This window comes from Daucus carota, chromosome 4, assembly GCF_001625215.2.
Source record: "Daucus carota subsp. sativus chromosome 4, DH1 v3.0, whole genome shotgun sequence".
NCBI classification, from domain to species: domain Eukaryota; kingdom Viridiplantae; phylum Streptophyta; class Magnoliopsida; order Apiales; family Apiaceae; genus Daucus; species Daucus carota.
Window position 1 is genome coordinate 46255934 of NC_030384.2, and position 26463 is coordinate 46282396.

Consider the following 26463-nt stretch of genomic DNA (forward strand, 5'->3'; position numbering starts at 1 on the left):
AAATAATTAAAAGATGTAGTATTTTTGTAAAAACAATTTTGGATTTAGGTATTTATGAGAAAACCCCTAAAATCAAATGTATATTCATATTTATTTCGTTGGTCATATGGATTCAATAATTATATGTAGTGTAAATATAGTTTTAAAAATATAAATCAATGATCTAATAATTATTTATGATTTTGAATTTGATTTTTAAAATATAAATTTTGAAAGAAAAATATGTTCCTTAACTAGATACATTTATAATTATTCTCTATAATCTTTAAAATTACATAAATGTCATGTGTATATGCATATAAATCTCTTACCCGATCATTCCCATTTAAAACATTGTATTGAAAATATATGAACAAAACTTGTAAATATGTTTTCTTCAAAATTGGAACAATTATATTATGCTCAAACCTAATTTTTGTAATAAAAAAGATGATGAAGATAAAGTCATAAAGATGACAAAAGTCAGGGTGAGTTTGGGCGAGCATTCCTATGCGAATCGATTACTTAAAATTTTATAGATTTGAAAGAAAAATATAAAATAAGACAAACACGCTGTCACTTTCTTCATTGTCTCAGTTCTCACGTTAGAGCCCGCCTGCTCATTCATGGATCAACCCTTTATATATTGTTTTGTTTTTAACAAATTTCTTTTCTTTTATCAAAAAAGATGCCTTTCTCCTTCTCCCCTTGTTTTTTTTTATTTATTCCTTCGAGGTGAGCTTTCTATACTTTTTTAATAAGTTTATTTATTTTAATGTGACACGCAAGTTTCATATTTATCCTCATTTTCATTTAATATTTTAATTTTTAAGAGGAATTTTGCTTCTTAACTCCTAAAAATTATGCTAATGATAAATTAAGAAGCCTTTCTTAGAAAAGTTATTATTCTACAATTATTTATGAGATTTAATTTATATGATTATAAAATACTTAAAATTTTCTATTAATTTTATTTAATTGGGTTAATTGTAAACAGCGGTAATAGTACAAAAAAACTACCCATTGCAGGAGACATAACATGATTGTGTGTTTTCTGATTTAGTGGAATTGGTGACTGGTGCATTTAAAAGCATATACATCTTGATTTATTTGGTAGTTATATATTTTACAAACATTTGTGTGTGTGTCTGCCTGCAGTTTTTCTTTTCTTTTATTCATTTATGATTCAGCCTTTTTACAGGATTCTGCTGGCTTCTTGTTCTTGATCCAGTTTCTTGTAGACCACCACTTGAACTAAACTTAAGAACAAACAAGTTGATCAAGTTCACTAGAAGAAGAGACACTAGCAAGTTCACAAGCACTAATACTGAAGTTTCTCAAGAAGATGGACAACTATACTGATCCCATTCAGGTAACTTCTTGGTTTGTTACTTATTAGTATATCTTGTTAAATTTACTTAGATTTGGAAATTTATGTTGGCCCAGAATGATGGCTTTTTTTTTTTTTTTTTTTTTTGTAATAGGCTAAAGATGAGGAATCTAACTTAGATGCAGAGTTTATAAAGGTAGAGAAGGAATCTGTTTGTTCTGACAAATCATCACCTAGCAGAGACTTGTTAGAGGCCCAAGAAAAGGTTCAGGAACTTGAGCATGAATTAGTATCAGTTTGTGGGGATTTGAAGAAATCTGAATCTGAGGTGGCTAGGCTAAATGATGAAGTTTTGGTTGTTAACAAGAAGCTGCAAGAAAGTGAGAGGAAGTATGATGAGCTTGAGATTAGTAGCAAGGAATTGCAGAAGCAGATTTCTGAAGAAGGGGCGAAGCAGAAGGCGATGAATGATGTGCAGGAGGCTTATGATGATCTTCAACTTGAACTGGAGAGCTCGAAGAAGAAGATGCTGGAGGTGAACCAGGACTTACAGATATCTGAGGGTGAGGCGTTGAAGTTTGAGGAGTTGCATAGGCAAAGTGGTGTCCATGCTGAGATTGAAATGAAGAAGGCGTTGGAGTTTGAGAGGTTACTTGAAATGGCGAAAGTGAGTGCTGTGGAAGTGGAAGATCAGATGGCTACATTGCAAGGAGAACTTATGGGGCTTTACAAGAAGATTGCTGAAAATGAAAAGCTAGAAGAAGCATTAAGATTTACTACTGGTGAGCTCTCCACTGTTCAAGGGGAGTTGAAGCTTTCAAAATCACAAGTGGAGGAATTAGAGAAGAAGCTTGATTTGCAGAAGGATTTGATGAATAAAGTGGCGCTTTTGAATTCTGAACTGAGCTCCTCAACTGCACAGAAATCGGAGCTTGAGTTGCAGTTGAAGACTGCTATGGAGAAGGAAAAGGTTCTAAATGAAAGCTTGAATGCGACAACAGAAGAAAAGATGAATCTGGCAGATGCATTTAATAACACAACTGAAAAGCTTGTTGAAGCAGAAAATTCACTTCAATTCTTGGAGAATGAGTTGAATCTCACTTATCAGAAGTTAGGAAGTGCTGAGAGTAATTTAGAGGCTGCTGTTATGAGAGAAAATGAGGTCTTGGAGAAGCTGAAGTTATCTGAGGAGCTTCTTGAGAAACATCGAGATTTGGAAGTCCAACTGCAAGAGGTTATTGCAAATTTCAACAACAAAGATTTTGAGGTGCAGGCACTTGAAGAGCAAGTGATGATTTACAAGGAACAAACAATGGAAGCAGCTGAAAGGTCTGCATCTTTGAAGGATGAATTTGATCAGATTGCATTAAAACTGGCAAATTCAGAAAGCACCAATGAAGAACTCAGAAGAAGGGTCTCACAAGCAGAAGATCAAGCCACACAGTCTTTCTCAGAGATTGATATGTTAGTTGAGACAAATACACAGTTGAAGAGTAAGATTAATGAGCTTCAAGAACTACTAAATTCTGAGCATGCTGAAAAGGAAGAAACTTCCCAAAAACTGTCTTCTCACTTGAGCACTATAATGGAACTAAACGATCGGCACTCTAAGGCTTCTGAGCGAGCCGACTCTCATAAGATTGAACTGGAACAGACCCTGACAAGATTGAAGGATCTGGAAAGCATGGTTGAAGAACTACAAAACAGGTTCAGCCATTTTGAGAAAGAGTGTGAAGGACTAGCTGGGGTAAATTTTAATCTTACTCAGGAACTGTCCGAACATGAATCTAAACTGAATGATGTACAAACAAAACTTTCTGAAACATTATCCGATAGGGATGAAGCAACTGAGAAGCTCCATGCTTCACAAAAAGAAGTAGAAGATTTAAAACTACAGCTTGATTCGGACAGTCAGCGATTACAGTCTCAGGTTCCTACTCATTGTTTTTGTTTTGTTTTGTGTGTGTGTGTGACGTTTGATGTAAAATATTTTCAGTATGATTTTCCCTGATATGCTTGCCAATACCTGCAGATATCTTCAGTGATGGAGGAGAACAATTTACTAACTGAAACACATCAAAATGCCAAGGTGGAGCTGCAGACTGCGGTAATTCAACTTGAAGGACAATTAAAACAACACATATCAAATGAAAATGCTTTGACAAATGAGATTGAAAATCTGAAGGCTGAAATTGAAGGAAAATCCGTATTGAATGATCAAATAAAAGAGCTTGAAGAGAAATTAGCAATAGCTGAGGCTCGAGCCAAAGAAGAGGTAATATATTTTACAATGTAGGAATTAGTTGATCCAGATTTGATGTACAGTAACAAGATTCTTAAATAACAGTTGAAATTAAACAAGGGTGGTACTTTATAATCTTAAATATATACTCATTTCAACATTCAAGTTGATGTGCTTCCATAACACTGAATTTGATAGACCCCCAATGGTTGAATACGCATGTCAGAATAATCTGTAACATTCCAAATTGTATGGTTTTTTATGTAACAGAAACAGGTGAACACACACAAAGAGATGGAAGCAGAAGCTAACAAGAAGGCTGTCTTTCTTCTTGAAAACCAACTCAAAGAACTAGAACAAAAGTTGCAGCAGGAGGACGCTAGTCATAAGGTCAGATTCTTTCATAAACTTACTTTTTTCTGGACTCTGTATCTCAGTACAATGTTCATCATGGCTTGCAAAATAAGAAAGCTAAACAAATCACATAAAAAAAAAATCAAACAGCTGACCTTATACCCAACTCTTCCAAAAATCTCAAGGTTCTAGAAGAAGGCCTTAATTAAATCATATAATGTTTAACACTCACCCTCACTTATACGAGTGGACAAATAGAGAACCGACCAACTAAGAAACAGATAAATTAGTTTAAGCAATTCAGTACTCGCGAATCTGCACAATACCATATTATAACCAACTCTCAGAAAACCCTGAGGTGAGGCCTTAACTAGATCTATTATATTCAAGAAGCCTCAATAAACAGGAAGATTTGCCTGAAAGAAGAAGAAATTCATCCTCAGCTTGAATCATAATATGAACCTCCTCTATTTGAACATCTAACGCAGTCATGTACGTGATTGTTAGAACAACATTGCAGGCATACTCTCCACATCCTGAGAAACAAGGATGCTAATTTAGTAACAGCAAAAGCTGTTCTTAAAAACTTTACAAGATTTTAGGATTTCAGGCTTGAGCTTATTTGAGAATTCAGCAAAGAATGTCATAAGTATAACTGCATCTATTACCAGTTAGCATAATTATTAAGGTTGATAGCTAGTTTTACTTAAGCTACACACCTTGATACATACTGCAGGATAATGGAGCAAGTCCGGCAGAGATGAAATCCAGGGAGATTGGATCCTCCATCCCAACTCCATCAAAGCACGGACATACAAGAAAGTTGGAAGAAGTTTCTACACAAACTTCATCATTGGAAATACAGACGAAGACCACAGAGGTTTCATCAAGCATAAACTTCAAGTTTATATTGGTCGTGGCTCTTGTCTCAGTGATCATAGGCGCAATTCTTGGCAAACGGTACTAGGTACCAACCATAGGTTTTTTCGATTTTGTTAAAGCCTAGAGGTTAAAAGTTGATCAAGGGACATAATATTCGTTAACATCCCTAACAAATATTCCTAAAAATACTTATGGGTTAATTCAGTCAGTTTACTTTGATGATATATGTGATGATTACACCAAATATGGCACTAGTTTATTAGACTGGCATTTACACTCGTTCTTCCCAGGTTTAAAAGCAGAAGGGAGAAGAACAGAAAAGATCATACAATTTTCTGTTCATTATTCAGATGAAAAAGGAGACACAATACACAAATTATCTATCATTCTTAAGTCATTATCCAAGAAATGAGGTTTCGAAAGAAATTTGCTCTGCTTTACATTCATTGTGTTATTTACGCATATTTAAAAGAATTATATCATTAATTTAATTAATTTATCAAATATAAAAACATTAAAATTAAAATTAAATAATTTTATATACTATTTATAGTAATTGATTGGTTATGTTTGTTAGAATATAAGATCCTGGTAGGGCCTCCTCCTAACACCTTGAGGTTTTAGGAGAATTGGAGCTTAGGCTCGCGGGAGACTCGAGTTCGACTCCCTGTGATCTCCAATATTCTCAGAATTTATTAGGGCCTCCTCTAACACCTAAAGAGTGATCTTATATTCTAACAATGTTGTACCCAGTTGTGGATTATTTTTCGCATTTACTATAAACAAATTTGTATTTTGTAGTTGTAGACTGGTTCCAGAACACGCGACTTTAAAAATATGTGCCCCTTTCCGTTCAAACAAAGTGGTTGAAAGTAAATTAGTTGAAAAGAAAAAATAGGTATATCCTGCAGTCATGTTATATCTTTTCATATTGAAGTGATGCTGTCATTTGGTCGACTTTTATGCATATGCAATTATATACTCTATCACTTTTATATAATACATACATACATTATTATTATTATCAAACAACACCAAACATAGTGCAGATTTAAATCCCCTAGTCAAATCAAATAAATCAAAGTATGCAAACTGCAATATTACGAAAATTTTAATAAACCATATAACAATACAATCAAATGAAAGCAATGAGGAACATAACAAAATAAATCCTTCAGGCTTCAAGTTCATATAAAAAGTCCCTTTCCACACGTAAGAAAAACAAGTAATCAAGAGCTAAAGCCAGCTGACACGATACATCTATGCGAATACACAATACATGATGATCGAGCTGAAAGACCCTGTGATGGATCAGAAACAGGCATCCAGGACGCAACAACAACACAGGGCAGCACAACACCCTTTCCAGAATCCATCACCTCTCGTCTCTGTTTCTGCCGGTCCAGCCGCCGCCGCCTCTGCCGCTGCTCCGCCTTCTTTCGTCGGGTACCCTGCCGGTGCCGGAGCTGCGTACGCTGCTGCATCATTAACATCATTCCAGTTAGTTCAATAAAAACAAATCCACAACTCAACAAAAACAAAAAAAAAAATAGTAACACACAACAAACCTTGTGGCTCAGCTTGATCAGTCTTATCCATGATGGTCTAGTAATATGTGTGTTTAGATGAAGAAGTGAGGAGTTAAATAACGAGTTGGAAGTGGCAGGTTAGATATGCTGGGGTGGTTAGTGTTTGACGATATGACCTGGTTTATTAGTTGTGAGGAGATAGTTATATATAGAGAGTGAGGCAGGTGTTTTGGGAGGCAAGTTAAGCGAGGGCGGCTAATATGCAAACGCCGAATACCGCGTTTTGTAGGCATAGTCTAAACCTATTTAATTGCAAATTGCGTATCAAATCATGTTATCTCGGGTCCCATGCCCAACGCATCGTCCGATTTATCATTTCCAATCGTCGTCACTCACGCGTTTTAGCATTGTTAATTTCGGCTCTGTTGTTTTGTTCCTGCAAGTTAAGATCTTGGTTTGACTCCTAATCCTTACTCTCGTGGCGTTCATTCGTGGAGGAAGATTGGTTCATGTTAATACTAATGGAAACTATTCAAAGTTAGAATAATGGTTTTGCTTACGTTTTCCATTTGAATTCTAAATATATACTCACAATTTACTTGAATTCATATATCCTACGTAACTATGTATGCGTTAATGTTGGATTGTTTATGAGCGGTAAATAATAATCTGGTCTTTATTTATAAAACTTGTTGCGTGCAAGGAAGTAGACGAGGTACATGTTAACCTGACACGTATGTATCTACTTATGAACAATCAGACATAATCATTTATGTATCTATTTCCCTATCCTCCTGGGTAAGTATATCATGTACGAGGCCAAGATTTTACGAGCATAACCTAACTGTCGAAGGTTCATTGTTCGTTTATTTCTTGTAAAGTTGGAATAAAGCATTCGGTATAGCAATTACCGAATTGATTCTTCTAACTTTTCACCGACTACGTTGTCTGCTCTCTGCATTCAAGTATTTATACAGATCTTATGTCTATTGATAAGTGATTATCATAGATGGATATCAGGTTTTGTATAATATCCCTCTAGTCGTTATTATAAGGCACCAAAATTTTTTGCACACAGTTTTAAGTGCTTTGACCACCTACTTAAAATTATTTATTTTAAAATTTTTCTTTTCTGAATTAAAATATATATCACATATTTTAATTCAGAAAAAGAAAAAATTAAAAACAATAATTTTAAATAAGTGGTCAAAACACTTAGAATTGCGTGCAAAAAATCTTGATGCCTTATAATAAAGACCAGAGGGAGTATCACTTTGAGATAAATTAAATTGAGATTTTAAATTTTTTTCATTTATAAGTTTCTAATATATTCAATTTGAATTTTAAAAAATATATCAAAATTTTGAATATTTAATTATATTCAAAAGTCAAATGGTATTCAATTAAGATTATTTAAATTTCATTAAAATTTGATGGTATTCAAATGATGGTGGATATTTTTGAACTTCATAAAATGACAAATTTTGTGAGATTGATCGATGTATTTTATGTTTTTTGTCCCATTATCATAATAGTATCTTTGTGTTTAAATTTTTAAGACTCCACATGAATACTGCAACATATTATCAAGAATTTTTGTAAAATTAAGATCAAATAACTTTTCTCTTATCAAAATTTATAAATAATCATTAATTTATTAATAAAATCATAATTGAAAACATACTCTGATTTTTATTTTTTATTTTCAGATTAGAATATTATAGTGATATGAAACGCACGCGCACTTCCTTTTCTATCCCTTAGATTTGGTTCTAGTTTCGTTTGTTCTTATCTAGTTAATATCCACAAAAATAATAGTTTCGTCATTCGTGGATTTGTTTGACATATGATATACGTAATTTTTGAATCAAACAGAAGAAAAAAGAAATCAAATCGAAGATGTTGAAAATTCATTTTAAACTTTCCTATAATATCTTAAAATTTTAGATAAACAGATTCTCAATATGATATAATAATGTTTTATTTTTTTAACAAACATGATATCAAAATTTTGATTTTGACGGAGGTCTGGAATTTTATTTTAGATGGATGGTTTTTTAATAGGCTAATTTTGAATTTAAATTGATTTTTGAATAAACAACACACCAAGAGTACATAGTTGAAAGTATTACTTTTTATTAATTTTAATTTATTATTTAATATTATTTGAAAATTAATTTCTAAGCCGATTTTGAATATATAGTTATAAAATATATACAATATTATTGAAACATCTGAAAATTGTATATTCTTACGTTTTTTTAGAATGGTGTATTTTTACTTAGTATCAGTATTATCTCTTTTTTTTAAAGATATTACTTGATATTAGTATTAAAATGACGATATCTATGGTTAAATCATTTCACTCATATAATATATTGACTTAAGATTACAAATGAGATTCTCAATCATGTTTTCCTTTGACTGACTCTTTAATCCTTGTGATGTTTTTCGTCAAAAATAATGTTTATTTTAATTGCACCTTAAAAAAAATTATTCAGTATTTTTTATTGTGTACTGTAGTTAAAACGGATCATAGATTTTGGGCAATAAAAGAACAAAACAATGCGGATCATAAACACGCATCTTGTAAAGTGCTGACAAGGAACCGTTTGCTCGCCGCATGTCTTCCGTGAAGTGGTCGTTACTTTGACATTTGGTCCAAACCTCTTATCCAGTTCCAACTAATCTACCATTTCTTATTTATTTATTTTTCCTGTAAGCCTTTTTCTTCTTTTACGTCTACTTCTCCGTTAACTTTTAAGCTATCTTTTTCTTTGAAAACTTTCTTTAAAGTTATATGCTATATAATACACACATATAAATTTACTGACACAGACAAGTTTTCACAATCTGGGTATCTTTATTTTCTTCAATTAGGTAATTCTTTTTATTTGTTTCATTCTATATGTGTATGTTTCTTTCAATGCTTGATAATAAGCTGTAAATAGGATCATACTTGTTATAGGTGACTGATTGTTAATGAAGATGCTAAATTTATTTGTTTTTACAAGTGGGTTTTTATTGTGATTGATGTTTTGATTGTGTGATGTGAAATCTTGGTTGACTTGTTTGTTGGTTTTGTGTTGATGTACTTTAGGGCTTGAGTTGGTATGGGGGATTCTTATGGTGGTGCAAGTGCAAGGTTGAGCAGGAGCTCCAGTTCTAGTAGTAGTTCGAATGATACGGAGGATGATCAAACAATTGCTAGAATTTTAGCTGAAGAGGAAAATCCTAAAAGTCATGGGAAGCTTGGGAAGATGCTGTCTCATTTGGACTCTATCCCGGTATGACATACAAGTGCCTTGTATCATATGAGATTGTGGAATTTATTGTACCTCTGTTTATGGTTTTTGAATCGATGTTTTGCTGTATAAGTTCTGGTTGCCTGAGCTTGTGCCTTCTCTAAATTTTATTGTTGTGTGAATTAGAAAAAAATTATTTTTAAAATCATAAAAATATTGTTACCTGTTGAAAAAAATAATATCTATGCACGTTAATATATCAACAAGTACCGTTCAAGATTCATCAGAGAACCAAAGTTCAAGTTCGCTAATTTGTATGTAACTATGTAAGCTATAAAAGCAACTAATGCTAGGCACAAGGACATAAATAGATATTCAAATCAAGCATATATAATTGTTTATCTCATGATATCACTAACTATAACTGTGAGAAATGTGCCAGAAATCAAGAAGCTTCTATTAAAGCTGTGTTTAAAAACACATGCTGTGCTCCAAACACGAATAAACAGTGAGCCCCTTTCCATTTAATGATCACTATAGCTAAACTCTTATCCTGTGCCGATATGACCTATATGAGTAAAAGAAGAGACACTTGTGTCAGAAGTCGATGGGGTTTTAAATTATCCACATGGAGTTCTTTTCATTTGAATAAGACTGATAACTAAGAAACAAAGACAATTTATATGTAATCTCAATTTTTTATGAACATAGTCATTGAGTTTGTAGCCTGAACAAATTTTGAGGTTTCTGTTGAAGATCTGATAAAATTTTCAAAGTATTCCTAGTTTTGAAAAGAGGGTCATTGATATTGTGATGGCTCAAATAGAAAATAAGGACCTTTGATATTGGACACATGTATTATAATTTAAGAATATCTCCAAGATTGTGTTTATATGTTTTTACTTCATACCATTTTGCTGTGTATTTCATTCATCTATCTGTATATATCTCCTCATCAATAATTAATGTTGGATATTTTGACCATGTCCATGTTGACTGAATTACCTTGTTCACAGCACACTCCTCGGATTAATGGGGATATACCCGACATCAATGATGCAACCTTAGATCATGATACTCTCTCTGAAAGGTTATGGAACGGCCAGCTTTAACTCCTAGGAGTCTAGCTTTTTTTGAATTTATGTTTTGGTAACAAAAAATTCTACAAGTTTAATTTCATAAATTTACGACGGTGATAGTTTATAACTAGCACCTTTGTTCCTAATAGAAGTCTCTGTAGCATCATATTCATGATATTTCTGTTAGTCTTCGAGTTAAAATTAAAATGCTACTATATCTATGTTTAGCATTTTTTTGGTTTATAACTTGAAAATCGAATATTTTGACCATTACATTTTATATTAGTGAGCTGATATCTGAATATGTCTATTTTTTGATTTTACTAAATATTAACATCAAAAGTTTCCTTGGTGGTTAACACCTTTTGTTTATTCAGACTGGCAGCATATGATTTAGCTGAACTACAGATGGAGGGGGATGGAAACTGTCAGGTATTTAACTGAAACGAGCTTGTCTACTTTCTTCCACAGATGTCATCTATTGGATTCATACTAAGAAATCGATATTTCCACAAGCATACTATCATTTCCTCTAATGTACAGAGTACAATATATAAATGCTTATACTGTGGGGACTGGGGACCCCCTTGTGACTAACAAGAATTTGTGGAATCACCAAATCATTCTTAAATATCAATACTTATTAGCATATGCATTGTCCTGATATAACAGTCTTTTATAATTCTTTTGCTTGCTCGATAGTTTCGAGCTCTTGCAGATCAGTTGTTCCATAATCCAGAATATCACAAACATGTAAGGAAGCAGGTCGTCAAACAGGTGCAGTTCATATTTTTCTTTTCAAGTCATTTCTGTTTTGAATGTACTTTCCTGTAAAATAGTGTTGGGTATGTCGTATGTCAAAATTTAAATAACATGTAAAGTTTTTTTCTTGGTGCTATGTATTTGAGCATAACCTTTATTCTGCTCATTTTCTGTTTTCTGGAGAACAGCAGAGAAAAAATCAAACTTTTTAGTCTAATAATCTCTGTGTGCCCCTCAAAATACAATACCTAGTTCTTTTGGAGATCAAAACAGTCATATGTTTTTGAACACAAGGTGTTTTATATATTGGAATATAAGACTTGAATTCCCTAAAAGGTACATCTGATCCACTGTGGATGAGTATGAATGAAGAGATACTTTGTTTTTGGTTAGTATTTTGAAGGTATCCTCATAGCCTAACTACTGCCGACCTGTAGTAACTTATTGTGTTTCAACTTGCAAGTAATATCTTGGGGCTTTGTTTATGAAATTTTACTGAGAACAACTGTTTGTCACCAAATTTATCAGTAATTCATGCAACTGAGAACAATTTTTCTTCTAAGACCCTATTAACTATCCTCACAATTCCACTCTTCGGCTGTGCATGTCCAAATATCAACTCCTATGACTAGGATTTTCAAACAACTATGGACTAATTTTTGCCTTACAGAGAATTCTGAGATTCTATGCTAAATATGAACAGGGATTGCTTTATTTTTAAGGTCAAATCGTTAATGTTTCGTGAAATTACTTCCTAACTTCTTGTATATACTTATTATAACACTAAAACTCATTTTCAGCTCAAACATCACAGAAAATTATATGAAGGCTACATCCCGATGAAGTACAGAAGTTATTTGAAGACAATGAAAAGGTTATATGTTATAATCTGATGCATTTCAATATATGGCCCCCCCCTTCCCCCCAACAAAAAAAAGAAGCAGCATAAAATAATAATAATAATAATAATCACACACAGACACACCCCTGAACTCAGTTTGTCATTGTTTCTGTGGCTCTCTATCTGACTTGAATACCATAATAACTGGACTAGACTTGGAGAATGGGGAGATCATGTTACTCTACAAGCAGCAGCAGATCGGGTAAGTAAAAGTCAAATCATTTCCTCTACACTATATTTTGTAAAATGTTCTTTTTTTTTTGGATGCACAACAGTTGACTGCTATGCACAGATATTGTCCAACTCTATGTTAAGTACTGAAACCGATTTCCAAAATAGATAGACTAAGGCATGCCAGCTAGTGATTGTCTATCACAGAGTTAGACCCTTTGTTGACGAATATAACTTTCCAGCTCCTAATAAATGAAGTCGGAGGATGTTTAATTCCTTAATTTACATTATTTCACAATTTTAGTGTCCAAGACCAAGACCCGTGGTAGAAAATCCTGCATTTTACTTGATATGATGTACTATTACGGCCTTAAACCTTATGTGTCATCCTTGTAGCCATCTTGCAGTGCATGGAATATCCCTATGACCCCATAATATTAATTGTTTGATTTCTGTTTTGTTTACCTCTTATTGTTTAACTTTAGTGGCTCTTGACCCTGATTTGCAGTTCTCAGCAAAAATTTGTCTAGTTACCTCTTTTCGAGATTCAGGTTATATTGAGATTGTTCCCAAGGAAAAGAATCCTATAAGAGGTAATCGTATTTATATAATTTTTCATTTTGGTTGTTTACTTGATTTAATTAATTTATTTTTGTTAAAGCTTTTAAGTTCTGTGATCTTTTGGTTGTCAGAGTATATCACCAGCTAGTTTAAAAGCTAATACGAGATCTACACTATTATTCTAAAGTTTTCTGTTATTAATGTTACACAAAAATACTAAAGGAATATTAAGAAGGTTAGTCTAAGTTTACTGTTATTGATATTACACATAAATTCCAAAGGAATATGAAGAGTTATAGAATATTTGCATGTTTTTGTGCAACATACCTAATTTAATATACTATTCATTCTTCCCAGGCAGGTACATATGTTTATCTTATCTTAGTGCAACAAACATGATGAATAGGTTGGTTATGAGGCCTAATTTGTTGATCAACATGCTATATAACATAAGTGTGGGAATTGGGTACTTTTTAATAATCTTTGGTCAAATTTAATGATTTAACGTAGTGCAGTTACTCTAGTCAATAATGCTTTAAAGGGTGTTTTTTGAATGTTCATTGTTACTTTGTGGAATTTGGTTTGCTGTTCCTGTGCAACTCCTATCAATAAATTCAACAGATTATCTGTTAATCTTTCAATGGTTATTAGTAGAAAATAAATATATAGTAAATATTTTTCATGCATAGATTGATATTTTGACATGTCAACTTGAGAGATGGCTACAGTTAAATGTCCCGCCTTTGTTTTGCTCACATATATATAAATAATCATTTGCAGAGTTATGGCTAAGCTTTTGGAGTGAAATACATTACAACTCATTGTACGAAAGAGGAGGTGAAGAATCTACATACACGCATTGATGTTCTTTTATCTTATTTACAGCGTCCAAAGCTAACTGTTATCTTCTGTTTCAATCTATTGCTAGATGTTCCTGTGAGAGCTGCGAAAAAGAAGCATTGGTATAATTTAGCTCCATTCAGATGATTGCAAAATTAGTTGCAACATCAAGCTTTTCGTACTTTTACCCTGCTGGGTGCTGGCTCTGTTTATGTACAGTTGTAAAGATATAAATGAATATATATACATCTAAGGTGGCCAAATCGATCTTTCTTGTAGTCCTACAGCCTAGTTCATCGAGCAAAGAATGCAAATCATGAGTAAGTTTCTAACTTAGAATTGTGAATATTGGCTTGAATTTGTTGACAGACTGTATTTCTTATTTTTAAAGGGGAAAAAAAAAAACCATCTTGAACACTCTCCATCAGCCTCCTCTCCATCGTCCTTTCTATTAAGAGTTTTGTAAAATGATAAAGATGAGAATATCTTGACTGTGGAGAGAACCAGATGTGTTTATACAAACTTGAGATTACAACACAAAAAGAGTACTCCATAATTTACAGTACTATGAGCCACTTACAAGCCAATAACAGTACTAGCTGGACATAACAAAAAAGCAAGAAGACCGTAAGGTCCGTAACCAATCTATTAGCGTCCATTTGAAGTAATGGATCTGCACCGTCCACAAAGTCATATTATCCAAACAACATGAACTGCCGGATCGTGTATGATTCAGCTATTCTAGCCGGATCATAAATGAGATTTTACTTTTAGTACATGAACCAATTTTTACATAAGTTAGCTATATGTATTATTTCCTCCATCTCCCGAGTTTGTACACGGACCGGGTATCCCGGATACAACATGCTACTATAAAGTTAATAATATATGTTTAAGATTTTCTTTTCGACATTTAGATTTTTATTCATAAAAAAATTATAAATTATAAATAAATTATATAACTATATTTTTTTTTAAAATTCAAAATCATTTCTAGAAGTGATTTTTGTGTTCGTCATGTTAGAAGATTAGCTAATAGGGCAGCCCATTGTAGGGCTCGTATCCCTTGTGAGCTAAACTTTTTTGTTGATGTTGTGAATCCTCCTCGAAATGTGTTGGATTCGGTGATGTTTGATGCGTTTTGAGTAATGAAAGCACTCATTTTTCTTTAAAAAAATAGTTAGAAATAATTTTTTTATACGATTTGCAATCAAATACAAACCAAAATAACTTTTTCGATTAAAAAATAAATTACTTTCAATGATCATATTGTATGCTAATTTTTTGATCACATCAAGTTATATTTGGTTGTATAACCTTTTGCATCAGGTCGCATTTTATTGTAAAACAATGATTTTGAAGAAAGGTTCAAAACATAGGTTTTCCAGAATTTATTTGGAAAAAAAATGAAAAAGGGTCTCTCTTTTCCCCCCAAAACACCCTATTTTTTACCTAATTTTTTTATCGTTAGGTCAGACTTATGAAAAAAGTGTAAAATAAATAATTTATGTTATAAAAACGTCCAAGCAGATAAATTTCAACTTGAAAAAAACAGTGGGCAACAATGGCTTTCCTTGAAGCCACGAGAAGAGGCTACATTCCCTCTCTATACATGTCTATCTCACAGCCTTCCGTCTCTTTCTCGCTCCATATATTTATCTCTCTCTATCTACATCTCTACATGCATGCCTCTTTTCTCTTCTTGTATTATTATCCCCCCGTATTTCCCGGCATTCATGCATTACATTCCTCACTAAGCCTCCCTTTCTCATTTTTTCCCCTCCAATTTGGCTGCCTTATTTTTCATTCAACAATTCTTCACTCTTTTCGTTTCGGAGATTTCATTATACACATTCTGTTCGCTTCAGGTACTCTCATTTATTCTACCCTTTCTTTATTATTCTGTTTCTGCTCATCACATTTCAAGATCCTGTCAGCTTTGTGAATTTCCCCAACCCCTTTTGAAATTTTAATTTTTTGTTGGATATCGAAATGCTATTCTGGTTGTTAATCTTAATCTAGCTTTAATTACTGATCACAATGTTCTTTATCTCTTAATTGTAACAGATCATCTTATCTCTAACATATATCATAAAGAGGCGCTACTGCTGATCATACAGTATATTATTTGATCCTAAGATTATCCAAGGAAGCCCTCGATTTTTACATATTAAAAGGTGCGTGCTTTTTTTTTTTTGACTAGTTTACTGTCTGTTTATATGTATCATTTACCTCTGCTATCTTTAATTTAAGGTTTAGTCACAGGATTCTGCCTTTGATTTATGTACATGAGCACATCTGAATCAGCAATGGGAAATCATGATGTCAGAAATTAACTAGGGGATTGTTCAATTGTGAAATTTTACTGTTTTGTATTCGAAAGCTCCCTGATTAAGCAGACAGACTGAATTTGTTTAGGATTGCAGCCATGGATATTTTGGACTCAAGAAAAAGAACCAGATTCTCTGGAAAAGTTATGTTAACAGCTAGCATTGTCACGCTTTGCATTATTTATTTGAAGAGCTCAGCCGATTTCAGCAGCAATACCCGGGTATATCTCTGATTTCATGCATCCACCATTGGCTAGGCATGTCAATAGCGAAGACTCCTGGATTTCATATTTCTTTTCATTCAATATACTTGCAGTTTTCGGTTCATGAACCTGGGGTCACACATGTATTGGTTACTGGAGGAGCGGGCTATATAGGTTCACACGCTTCCCTTCGGCTCTTGAAGGATCAATATCGTGTAACTATAGTGGTATTTATCTTCTTTTCTAAGGAGGAACTCCTCATATTGGTTGTACATCACTGCTCTAGATCAAATCATGAATTCTTAAATATATGTCATTGCTAATTAATATTATTATTTCTTGACAGGACAATCTTTCTCGTGGAAATATTGGTGCTGTGAGAGTTCTACAAAAGCTGTTTCCTGAGCCAGGGCGACTTCAATTCATTTACGCAGACCTTGGTGATGCAAAGGCTGTATCCCAATTAGATTAGCAAGTCCATATGAACTTCTGTTTTATTATTGCTTGTAGAATGAGCTAAATTGGTGCAACTTCTTCCTTAAATCGTATATCAGGTAAACAAAATATTTGCAGAGAATGCATTTGATGCTGTGATGCATTTTGCAGCAGTTGCTTATGTAGGTGAAAGCACTGCTGAACCTCTGAGGTAGGTATCTTTAATATTTTCTTACTGTAGTACAGACTTCAATATAATGTGTATATATTTTAATTTTCCATTTCTGATAGTCAGTTTTTAAGGCATCATTCTCTACAGATCTAAAGATCAACTCTTTAGAACAAAATCAAGTAAAGAATTTCACAGGCTTGGCATTTCTAGATTGAAAAATCAGTGACATTTCCTTGAATTTGTACAGGTATTATCATAACATTACATCCAATACTCTGGTTGTTCTCAAGGCAATGGCATCATATAAAGTGAAGACATTAATTTATTCAAGTACCTGTGCCACATATGGAGAGCCCGAGAAGATGCCTATCACGGAAGAAACTCCCCAAGTAACAATTACATAATGATTCCTGACAGTTAAAGTAGAGTGAAGATCTTAGTTGATTCCTTGTCTGTTTTCTACGCAGGTTCCGATCAATCCCTACGGGAAGGCTAAGAAGATGTCAGAAGATATCATACTGGACTATTCGAAGACATCCAACATGGCAGTCATGATATTAAGGTACTAGAACACTATTTTGCATAACAAGCTACAAGCATCAGAAACTGACTGAATATTGATATGAGCAAAAAAAATGACATGAAACTTATATGTTTTTACTGAAGAATGTGATGTATGAATGTGTTTGAAATTCATATTCTGAACAAAATGTTTGACATGGCATGGCTCAAAAAAGATTTCTGTTTTCAGTATTACATTCTAGCACAACCGATGTTACTTTATCTTGATTTGGTTATGAGTAGTTCCGGTCTTAGCATCTGATAGTTTATGTAATGTGACAAAATATCAGATACTTCAATGTGATCGGCTCAGATCCAGAAGGAAGATTAGGGGAAGCTCCCAGACCAGAACTACGCGAGCAAGGCCGCATATCAGGCGCTTGTTTTGATGCCGCACGAGGCATTATTCCTGGTTTAAAGGTATATACCTAACTATCATGCCGAATAGAAATATTTTAGTCTTTACATACATGTTTTACAACTTCATTTTTTAAAAAAATTTTAATTTGAATTATAGATCAGAGGAACAGATTACAAAACAGGTGATGGCACTTGTATTCGAGATTATATAGATGTTACTGATCTGGTAGATGCACATGTTAAAGCTCTTGCCCATGCTAAACCTGGGAAAGTTGGAATCTACAATGTTGGCACGGGAAAAGGTTGTTTCTTTTCTGCTTTATTATCTTCTCTATGTCTAAAGTTTCACTGAAAGACGAGCATTAAGAACTCAAGTAAAATGACGTGAATTTAGAAGTCTTATGTATTGATCCTTACAGGTAGTTCGGTAAAACAATTTGTTGAAGCATGTAAGAAGGCGACAGGAGTGGCCATAAAAGTTGAATATCTCAGCCGGAGGCCTGGAGATTATGCCGAAGTTTACAGCGATCCTTCTAAAATTCTCCGGGAACTGAATTGGCAAGCTACATTTACAAATCTTGAAGAGAGTCTTAGAACTGCATGGAGATGGCAGAAATCCCATAGGAATGGATATGGATCCATGTGAAAATCGTGGTTGTGACGGTCCGTTAGACAAAGATTTTTGTGAACATGTATTATAGTACCAATATTTTCGGACATTTGTAAAAATATATTCCGAATTTCTGTCAAGAAATTTTTAAATCTATTTTCTTGCATTTTAAACTAAAGGACACAATTTCATCTTCTGTTAGGTTTTGACATTAACTTTGTATCAGAAGCCTCTGTTTCACGTTAATTTTTTAAACTAACAAATTTTCATCCGCAGTGCTTTAATACGAGAACTAAAGTGATATGACATAATTCATCCCAAACAACGATATATTTCACCGTATACAATCTTACAATATGGTCCATGAAAAAACTTTCCGCAACAGAAAGGACTAGAACTTCTATCTTGGTCAGTGTGTACATAATAAAATGCCACATGTATATAACTCTATTGATGATACAGCGTTCCCTCTCTTAAATTACAAATAAATATTAAGGACATGATGATTTCCCAAAAATGGCAAGAAAAAGTCTCCACCGGCCTGGAAATTTGGGGGTAACTCTATATGTGTACTACTTGAAATGCTGCCCAACCTCCAACTAACTAACCCTGCCTTCTCCCTTCTTGGGTGATGCCAGTTCTATGCTTCCGTGTATCATCTAGCTTTCCATTCACAACTCATCGTGAGGCTCAGAATCACCTTCTGCCTTCTCATTGGTTGAGCTCCCTGATTCCCCTTCTGTATCGTCCACTGGGGAGGTACTTTCCTTGGAGGATGACTCGTTTTGGTTGCTGCTATTATTCTCAGTATTGCCTTCGGTTTCATTCTTAACAGGCTTGACAATTTTTGGTTTTGGCTTCGGAATCCTGTCAATGCTCGCAACCTGGATAATATTCACTTGTTAGAAAACTTAAGTATCACTAATCTAATCTAGAGAAAGCAAACATAGATATGCATGTGATTACCTTTTCTTGAAGGTCTAAAACTTTTGCCAATACTTCTTCACTTGTAAATACTGGTGTGTTCATCGAAGAAGTCCTGTTAAATATATCATGTTTGACGAAATAAGGAACTCAGGAATTACATTCCTAGAGAATTCAAGAACAGATGAAAGAAAAGAAATAGATAGGGTGATAATACACAAGACAACAATCCTAGATCCAATCTAGTTAAACACAAAAAAAGTAGATGTTCGACTTCAGCGCATAACAGTATACCGAACACAATCAACCAGTATACTGCTATAAATAAATAACAGTATATAAAAGAACATAACAAAATCTACTCACTCATGCTATATTATATCATACAATGAATGATGTTAAAATAAGAAGATTAATAAAAAGGTCATCATTTCTCAAATTAACCAAGAAAGAAGTTGGAGTTAAACATGATTAGAGGGGGTGTAACAGAAGGCAAAGACAGAGACCCAAAATCTCATCAACTCCACATCAAGACCGAAAGACATTGAAAACAAAATATATATTTATAAGAGACCAGGAGTTCTTAAGTTGGTCAAATAAAATAAAGGAACTTACCTAGCCTGTTCAGCCTCTTTCTCCTCCAACCAGCTCTTGACCTTCTTGGAATCAAGTAATACCTTCAAGGAAAATTTTGTACTTGGTTAATCAGTGTTTACATATGTAACCAAAAAACTATTTTAGCACGCCAAATAAAGAAAGCTATAAATTGAAGGTAACTAAACACCTCGTCAATTCTTTGTTTCGGAAGCCAAGATTTCTTTGTTTCCCATCCTTGTACTATCTGAAGATACACAGAAAGAAACGTTTTACAACCACTACTGCAGAACTAATGTGCAAAGATATATACAGATGAAATCTATCAACTCAAACGAATTCTTAGAAAAACCAAAGCAAGTTCTTCTTTTTTTTAATCATAGAGAGGAATTTGAGTGGTTATCGACTAAACACAGTGCTGCAGAGAGCAGACCCAACTCATCTGGCCAACTCTTCAAATAGCATGTACTGACACCAGCCTGTAAGTTTCCTCTTCCTCTGCCCCAATGTAAAACATCCTAAAACTCATGTTACCCTTTCTTACATACTTAGATCAATCTGTAGTTTAGTTTCCCTCTGCCCCCATAGACAAAACCCTAAAATAAATTATAACTTTCTTACATAGTTATACCAAATATTTCTAACAATTTAAAGTTTGCATCCCCCTCAGTTCTATCCTTCTGGGGTTCTTACAAAGGTTTGCCAATAACCAAAGTAATATGAAAATCTTGTCACCTTGGTAGCTTATCTTTGTTATTTAGCAATAATTTAAGTAGTTTGTGATCGTCACTCTAATATTACCATTTAAGTGGGCCAGTTGTAGTTATTTCTAAGGTAATCATTTATGATTAATTGCTGTACTTCTAACTTCTTGAAGCAACACTACAGATGTGAGTAATTTTTATCAATATCATATCCACATACAATTTCTAAGCAATCTTCTATTTCCCTTTTTATATACATCAACTGCAAACCTTGCAACCAAAATCATAAGATATATATTATTAGCTACATAAAGTCTTTTGTACCTGTTGCAACTCAGCAAAATATTGTTTAGCGTGTTCAGATGCTGCTGGTCGTGCAGTAAGCTCACTATATCTACAAAATCAGATTGAATGCAAGGAACTTTTTGACATGACAATGCTAATTTCATTTAAATGTCAGAATGGCAATTGAAGACGTACCTGAAGAAGATCGGGTCACCAATAGCTTTCAACAAATCCAGGCGCTTTTGAAATTCAGAAGCAGAAGCATCTTCACCATCATCGTACAACCAATTTTGCACCTGAAAGGAGGGTTTCATTTAGTTTATTGTTATAAGTAGCTGCTCCTCCTCCCCCACCCCACAAATTAAAAGGAGGAAATGGAGAATATAAAAACCCACAGGATAAGGGATAGACACAGAGACAGGAACTTATCATACCTCTTCAAGCTTTTGAATGAAAGATTGGCGTTCTTCACTGGATGAAATTTTTTCGTATTCATCCGAGTCAAGCTGAAAACAAAGTGTCATGAACATGAAATGGTAAAAAAGAAAAATTAGATCCAGCAATCCACTGAAAAGAATTCAAAAACAACAGCAGACCATTAAGAATGTATGGGGTTATAAACAGAACCACATACAAAAGGGAAGGACGTTCTTAGTAAACCTAGACAACTATTTATAAATTGCATTTAAAACACTATTAATTACGCTGGTATGAAGCAATTTAAAGACTTACAAACGTTTAGAAATTGCAAACAAGTAGTACCTTATATAATGCAATGTCTACGTACCTTTTCCATAGTAGCATAAATATACCCTTCCAAGTTGTTTTTTAACTCTTCGGTTCTTCTCCTTTCTGCATCCTTCCTAGCTAGTGCTTCCAATTTAAGTTTAGCTTCAGTAAAAGATTCTTTGGAAATTGGCATTCCTGGCCCCATCGTCTTTTCAGTAATCTAAAAGGAGAAATCAAATAAAAATAACAGAGTTACACTGGTTTTTTTATTTTTACTTAATCAATTTGATGCAAAGGGATTTAGCAGGAAAAATAGGTTGATGCAAAGGGAGAAATTTAGATGCTTATTTCTGACCTTGAGTGGAATCCTGAAAGTACGCTTCTTCAACTTCTTTTCTGTACCAAGATCTGTGTTGTTTTGATTATCTACACTTGCGTCTGTAATGTTCAACCCACCTTCGTTGTTCAAGTTTTCAGTGGTTTCTTCGGAGACATTCTGAGGACTACCTTCACCAGTTATGTTGGGGAATGCAGAAGTTGAGTTCTCCACGGTCAGCTTCTTTTTTGGAACTTCTACCCATTCAGAGATTTCAATGACTGCATCAGCTCTATCTAAAGAAAATACACCACTTCTACTTAAAGAAAAATGCAAGCTGGCCTTGATGGGGGAAGACAAATTTCGCTCTGAATACCTAGAAAAAGGCACATATAATGGAACTCAGATTCCATCAAATACACTTATTACCTCTTTTGATAAGCATACGACAAGATACTTAGATTACTGAAATTAATAATTTTCTAGTTCTTACTTTATACTGGCATCAGTCAGACCAGATACATCATACTGAGCAAATGTAGGTGAAATAACACCAGGTGGTAATAAATCATCACTCTCATAGGATAGTGAAACTTTAAAATCCTTACTGTGAACAATGGATCTGAACATCTGCAAGGAAATAAAAAGGTGGCTAGTCAGTTAAGTATAGGATACAGAGTTATAAGCTTTTGATCGGTGACTAGTCTATACTAGTTTAAACACTAGACACCGCGTGGTTCACCTTAACAGGCAGTTTCTTCAGCCGCGGTACAATTAACTGTTTTGTGCTTTCACCTTTCAAAATATCGGGACCATCTAACTCATAAACAAATCCGTACATAGAACCGTCCACCATCCCAAGTTTGCGATTTAATTTTATCCCATCACTCAGATTGGCAGCATGTAACGATGCACCAAGAACTATAGCTTCATCAGCATCTAAATGTTTGTCCAGATCTTTTCTACCAAGAAATTCCTGAAGCTTTGCCTGTAATATAAATAATGATCAAGATATAAAGAGTGAATCAATGTCTCAAGGAAAAGTTAATATTCATATCGTTCAATGCAAATACTGCAGAAAATACAGAGTACAAAAATATGGAGAAGTAGGTTATTAGCGGGTTTGCGACTGTAAAAGAACTCACATAGCAAGGTCAGTCAGTCATTTTAGTTTTTTTCTTAAAAAAAATAGTTTTAGCAGGCTTGCGACTGTAAAAGAACTCACATAGCAAGGTCAATCAGTCATTTTAGTTTTTTTCTTAACTAAAATTAGTGAGTTCATGCTCGTACCACTTCCAAACAAACAATTAACTAGACTTTACAGTTATATTAAACTAATTAGCTGACAGCTGCATAAGAAAACGGTACAGAAATTTCTAGACATCAGTATATTGGCAAGTTAAATATGATATAAGCAACCTATTTGGTACCACTGCTGAATGCAGAAGCAAACTGCTATAGTGAAAGTTGAGTGCTAAGGAAGGTAGTAAGAACCTGCAACTTTGGGACTCGGGTTGCGCCTCCAATCAGCTCTACTGCATGCAAATCATCAACCTTCAAACCAGAATGCTTAAGCACCTCCTTAAGGGGGATAAGAGATCTCTCCCATAGATCTTCACACAACTCCTCGAATTTCTCACGAGTTATGGTGCTCCTGGTCATCCATTAATAAAAAAGTATAACTGAAAGGGTACATGACTAGTTTTATACTTCAATGATTATTCAGTAACAAAAAACATGACACAAACTTTACGAAGCAGAAATATCAGCTTAGCACACAATATAATGAAGCATGTTCACTCCTATATTGAAATTACTTTTGTCTGCCAAACTTTTCGTGAATAAGAGATGCCATTCACAGTTAAGACCAAAATCTTGTCAAAGAAATTCTTTATTTACACTACGTCCTTCCAGTACATACTTCATAATACTGTTAAAATCATTAATAAGATCAAACATTAATTACATTTGGTACAAAACTACAGCTATGAAACAAACAGCTTTAATGTGCAAAATAAATTGAATTCAGAGGGTAATATTTAGTATCTTCTTCTCTGAGTAGGCATGTAATATATCAACAATCTAGAGCAAAAGAGACGGTGGAACAGGATAATATACTAAAAATAAGGCAATGAAACAAAAGAAGAATGTAAGTTCAGATCAGACAAACCTCAAGTCAATATCATCATAGATCGATTCAACCGAAATTGGAGCCATTGTGTTTGCACTAAGAATCTCTTTTGTACGCTTAACTTGTTTCTTCAATTTAGCCATTGACTTGGGAAACTTCCTGACGTCAACCCCATTTTGTTTGTTGAATTCATCAGCAAAGTATTCTACCAATCTTAGCTCCATAGTTTGACCTCCAAGTTCTGGATCCCATCTCACTTCCTTGACCTGCAACAGATTCGACTTTCAGCTAGCTACCACATCAAACGGCTTAAACTTCTAAATAACACATTGAAAACAGGACATATATCACAAGAATTTTCCCCGAAAACTATAAGATTATAAGTAATAAAAATAAATATTAAAGTAGAAAAAATATAAAAAACAACTAAGTTGAGAAAATGGTGAAAATAAGGGGAATTAGGATCATTCATGGGAATGGAAATGTGAGAATGAAGGGCATGGGAATGGAGATTAATGGGAATGATATGAAATCCCAAGGTGTATTTAGGGACTGCTTTACCCATCTAATGGGTATGAAGTTCCCATTCCAAGCAACTAAATTCCTAATCCGAACACTATCACATGGGATTAAGGTTCCGAAGGCTCATTAAACAAGAACAAACGCACCCAAGATATACACTACATGTGTAAATCTCAAACTTCGCCTTAATGAAATCACGAACTCCAGTGATTACATTATGATTTACCATTTCTTATCTCTCAAAGTTTACTAGTATCTCCCACAGCAAATGTATATTTAGGGGTTCGTTAGTCCCATATTATGAATACTACAGTTTCAAACTTTCAACTTCAAATCACGAAACAATCAAGAAAACACGATAACACAGTAATGCACAGGCACGTACGGTAACAGAAAAAATATACCATTATTAATTGTTATAAAAATTGAATTATTACCTGAAACTGGTTCACATTAACAGTCTTTCCAAACTCCTTAGCCTTATAAGCCGAGAAATAAACAAGAGCAGCATACGTGCTCCCTGATCCCATATCGTAAAACACCACATTCCTCGACTCATTTGAGAAATCCTTATCAATCCCATACTGCAACGCCGCTCCGGAATGCTCATTAATTAGCGAAAGCACATTAATCCCCGCCAATTCCGCAGCCTGGATCAAACTCCTCCTCTCCGCCTGTCCAAAATAAGGCGGTACACTAATCACCGCATCTCGCACCGCAACTTTCGAGTGAAACTCCGCTAAACTCGAGCCATAACTCAACGCCATCGCAACCAACTCCTCGGGCGAATAACTCTCGTCATCACTCACCTTAACCCTAGCCACACCTCTAACCGGATCAGTCACAACCTCAAACGGCAAGTACTGCGAATCCAGCGCTTTTTTCGCCAAATCAAACGGCTTCGCCATTAGGTCACGGAAACTCGAGAACACTTTGTTAGGATACCGCGCAGTCAATCCGGCGGCTTCTTCGCCGATCAATCGGTTGCCGGAGTGGAAAGCGACGAGCGCCGGTGACTTGCGCTTCGACATTTCGTTGATCGCGATCGATATCGGAATTTGGCCGGGTTTTAAGTTGACGACGGCGACTTTGAGCCATTCAGAACCGAGATCTATACTCGACACAGCTGATTCAATCTTCACCGAATGAAAACATAACAATACATACAAAAATATGTATGTATATATTCGCGACATTGGGGTGGTTTCTAGGGTTTAAGATACACTAGTCGGAGAAGCAGATTGTTATTCAGTTTCACTGAACAAATTTATTTATTTATTATAATTATATATTTCAGTTTTTTGTTTTGTTTTGGGAAATATTGGGCTTTTATAGGTAGGAGATGAGAGAGCTGACATGGAGTGTACGTTTGAAGTCGAGCCAATCGTGTGATGACAGGTGGACGAAATGACACGTGGCGGGTTCTGAAACGGCTGCTGCGTTGTAATAGCTGTTGTCGTAGATCTTCATGAGCTTTTGTGACACGGCGGGTGGGCGCGTGTATTGACCAATAACTAGGGGCGTCAACGACTAAATTACGATTCAAAATAATGATTTCAGTTTACAATAATTTATTAAATACTTTTTATTAATTTCGAATTTGCCAAGTTTAAATTCAATAGTCTTTCAAAACAATAAGACAGGAAAATAACTCAGAATGAAAAGTTTGTAAATTTTTCTGATTTTATTACATCTATCATGTTTGTTGAAAT

At 34.2% G+C, this 26463-nt stretch overlaps 4 protein-coding genes across 9 annotated transcripts; 3 read left to right on the top strand and 1 right to left on the bottom strand.

Annotated features, from left to right (window-relative positions):
- The first annotated feature begins 1071 nt into the window (after positions 1-1071).
- Positions 1072-5011, top strand: LOC108219382 (uncharacterized). The gene is made up of 5 exons (XM_017392802.2): positions 1072-1351; positions 1464-3239; positions 3342-3584; positions 3822-3941; positions 4642-5011. Exons 1-5 carry the CDS (start codon positions 1325-1327, stop codon positions 4870-4872), a joined length of 2397 nt encoding a protein of 798 aa, XP_017248291.1. The 5' UTR covers positions 1072-1324; the 3' UTR covers positions 4873-5011.
- A 4017-nt stretch (positions 5012-9028) lies between these two features.
- On the top strand, positions 9029-14159 carry LOC108219466 (OVARIAN TUMOR DOMAIN-containing deubiquitinating enzyme 11). Of its 3 annotated transcripts, none has more exons than XM_064092539.1 (10): positions 9029-9173; positions 9417-9603; positions 10578-10651; positions 11018-11072; positions 11343-11417; positions 12203-12276; positions 12457-12505; positions 12983-13067; positions 13816-13872; positions 13964-14159. In XM_064092539.1, the coding sequence occupies exons 2-10, from the start codon at positions 9430-9432 to the stop codon at positions 14020-14022; spliced, it is 702 nt and encodes a 233-aa protein (XP_063948609.1). In that variant the 5' UTR covers positions 9029-9173; positions 9417-9429; the 3' UTR covers positions 14023-14159. The 3 variants fall into 3 exon arrangements, with proteins under 3 accessions (XP_063948609.1, XP_017248423.1, XP_017248424.1); XM_017392934.2 differs by having other exon boundaries at positions 9035-9196; XM_017392935.2 differs by lacking the exon at positions 9029-9173 and adding an exon at positions 9206-9284.
- A 1312-nt stretch (positions 14160-15471) lies between these two features.
- On the top strand, positions 15472-18712 carry LOC108219464 (UDP-arabinose 4-epimerase 1). 4 transcript variants are annotated; one of them, XM_017392931.2, is made up of 11 exons: positions 15603-15743; positions 15943-16052; positions 16279-16426; positions 16522-16635; positions 16755-16862; positions 16963-17054; positions 17263-17404; positions 17483-17577; positions 17867-17996; positions 18094-18238; positions 18356-18712. In XM_017392931.2, the coding sequence occupies exons 3-11, from the start codon at positions 16304-16306 to the stop codon at positions 18580-18582; spliced, it is 1176 nt and encodes a 391-aa protein (XP_017248420.1). In that variant the 5' UTR covers positions 15603-15743; positions 15943-16052; positions 16279-16303; the 3' UTR covers positions 18583-18712. The 4 variants fall into 4 exon arrangements, with proteins under 4 accessions (XP_063947457.1, XP_017248420.1, XP_017248419.1 ...); XM_017392930.2 differs by having other exon boundaries at positions 16294-16426; XM_017392932.2 differs by having other exon boundaries at positions 16302-16426.
- A 145-nt stretch (positions 18713-18857) lies between these two features.
- LOC108218724 (heat shock 70 kDa protein 17) lies at positions 18858-26059 on the bottom strand. Its single transcript, XM_017391804.2, has 14 exons — positions 25189-26059; positions 24269-24495; positions 23593-23752; positions 22841-23086; positions 22592-22728; positions 22138-22474; positions 21841-22002; positions 21488-21559; positions 21249-21349; positions 21093-21162; positions 20255-20311; positions 20086-20147; positions 19513-19585; positions 18858-19430 (listed from the first exon to the last, which is right to left on the bottom strand). Exons 1-14 carry the CDS (start codon positions 25945-25947, stop codon positions 19218-19220), a joined length of 2676 nt encoding a protein of 891 aa, XP_017247293.1. The 5' UTR covers positions 25948-26059; the 3' UTR covers positions 18858-19217.
- Between the last annotated feature and the right edge of the window lie 404 nt (positions 26060-26463).

Excerpts from the sequence above, each read along its gene's own strand:
- LOC108219466 (XM_064092539.1), top strand. The coding sequence starts at position 9,430 with ATGGGGGATTCTTATGGTGGTGCAAGTGCAAGGTTGAGCAGGAGCTCC. Across the intron at positions 10,652-11,017 it reads CATGATACTCTCTCTGAAAG|ACTGGCAGCATATGATTTAG; the intron begins GTTATGGAACGG and ends TTGTTTATTCAG. Across the intron at positions 12,506-12,982 it reads TACAAGCAGCAGCAGATCGG|TTCTCAGCAAAAATTTGTCT; the intron begins GTAAGTAAAAGT and ends CCTGATTTGCAG.
- LOC108219464 (XM_064091387.1), top strand. The coding sequence starts at position 16,304 with ATGGATATTTTGGACTCAAGAAAAAGAACCAGATTCTCTGGAAAAGTT. Across the intron at positions 17,578-17,866 it reads ATGGCAGTCATGATATTAAG|ATACTTCAATGTGATCGGCT; the intron begins GTACTAGAACAC and ends ACAAAATATCAG. Across the intron at positions 18,239-18,355 it reads CAATGTTGGCACGGGAAAAG|GTAGTTCGGTAAAACAATTT; the intron begins GTTGTTTCTTTT and ends TGATCCTTACAG.
- LOC108219382 (XM_017392802.2), top strand. The coding sequence starts at position 1,325 with ATGGACAACTATACTGATCCCATTCAG. Across the intron at positions 3,585-3,821 it reads AGGCTCGAGCCAAAGAAGAG|AAACAGGTGAACACACACAA; the intron begins GTAATATATTTT and ends TTTATGTAACAG. Across the intron at positions 3,942-4,641 it reads AGGAGGACGCTAGTCATAAG|GATAATGGAGCAAGTCCGGC; the intron begins GTCAGATTCTTT and ends TACATACTGCAG.
- LOC108218724 (XM_017391804.2), bottom strand. The coding sequence starts at position 25,947 with ATGTCGCGAATATATACATACATATTTTTGTATGTATTGTTATGTTTT. Across the intron at positions 23,087-23,592 it reads CCCGAGTCCCAAAGTTGCAG|GCAAAGCTTCAGGAATTTCT; the intron begins GTTCTTACTACC and ends TTTATATTACAG. Across the intron at positions 22,003-22,137 it reads CTTTCAGGATTCCACTCAAG|ATTACTGAAAAGACGATGGG; the intron begins GTCAGAAATAAG and ends TTCTCCTTTTAG.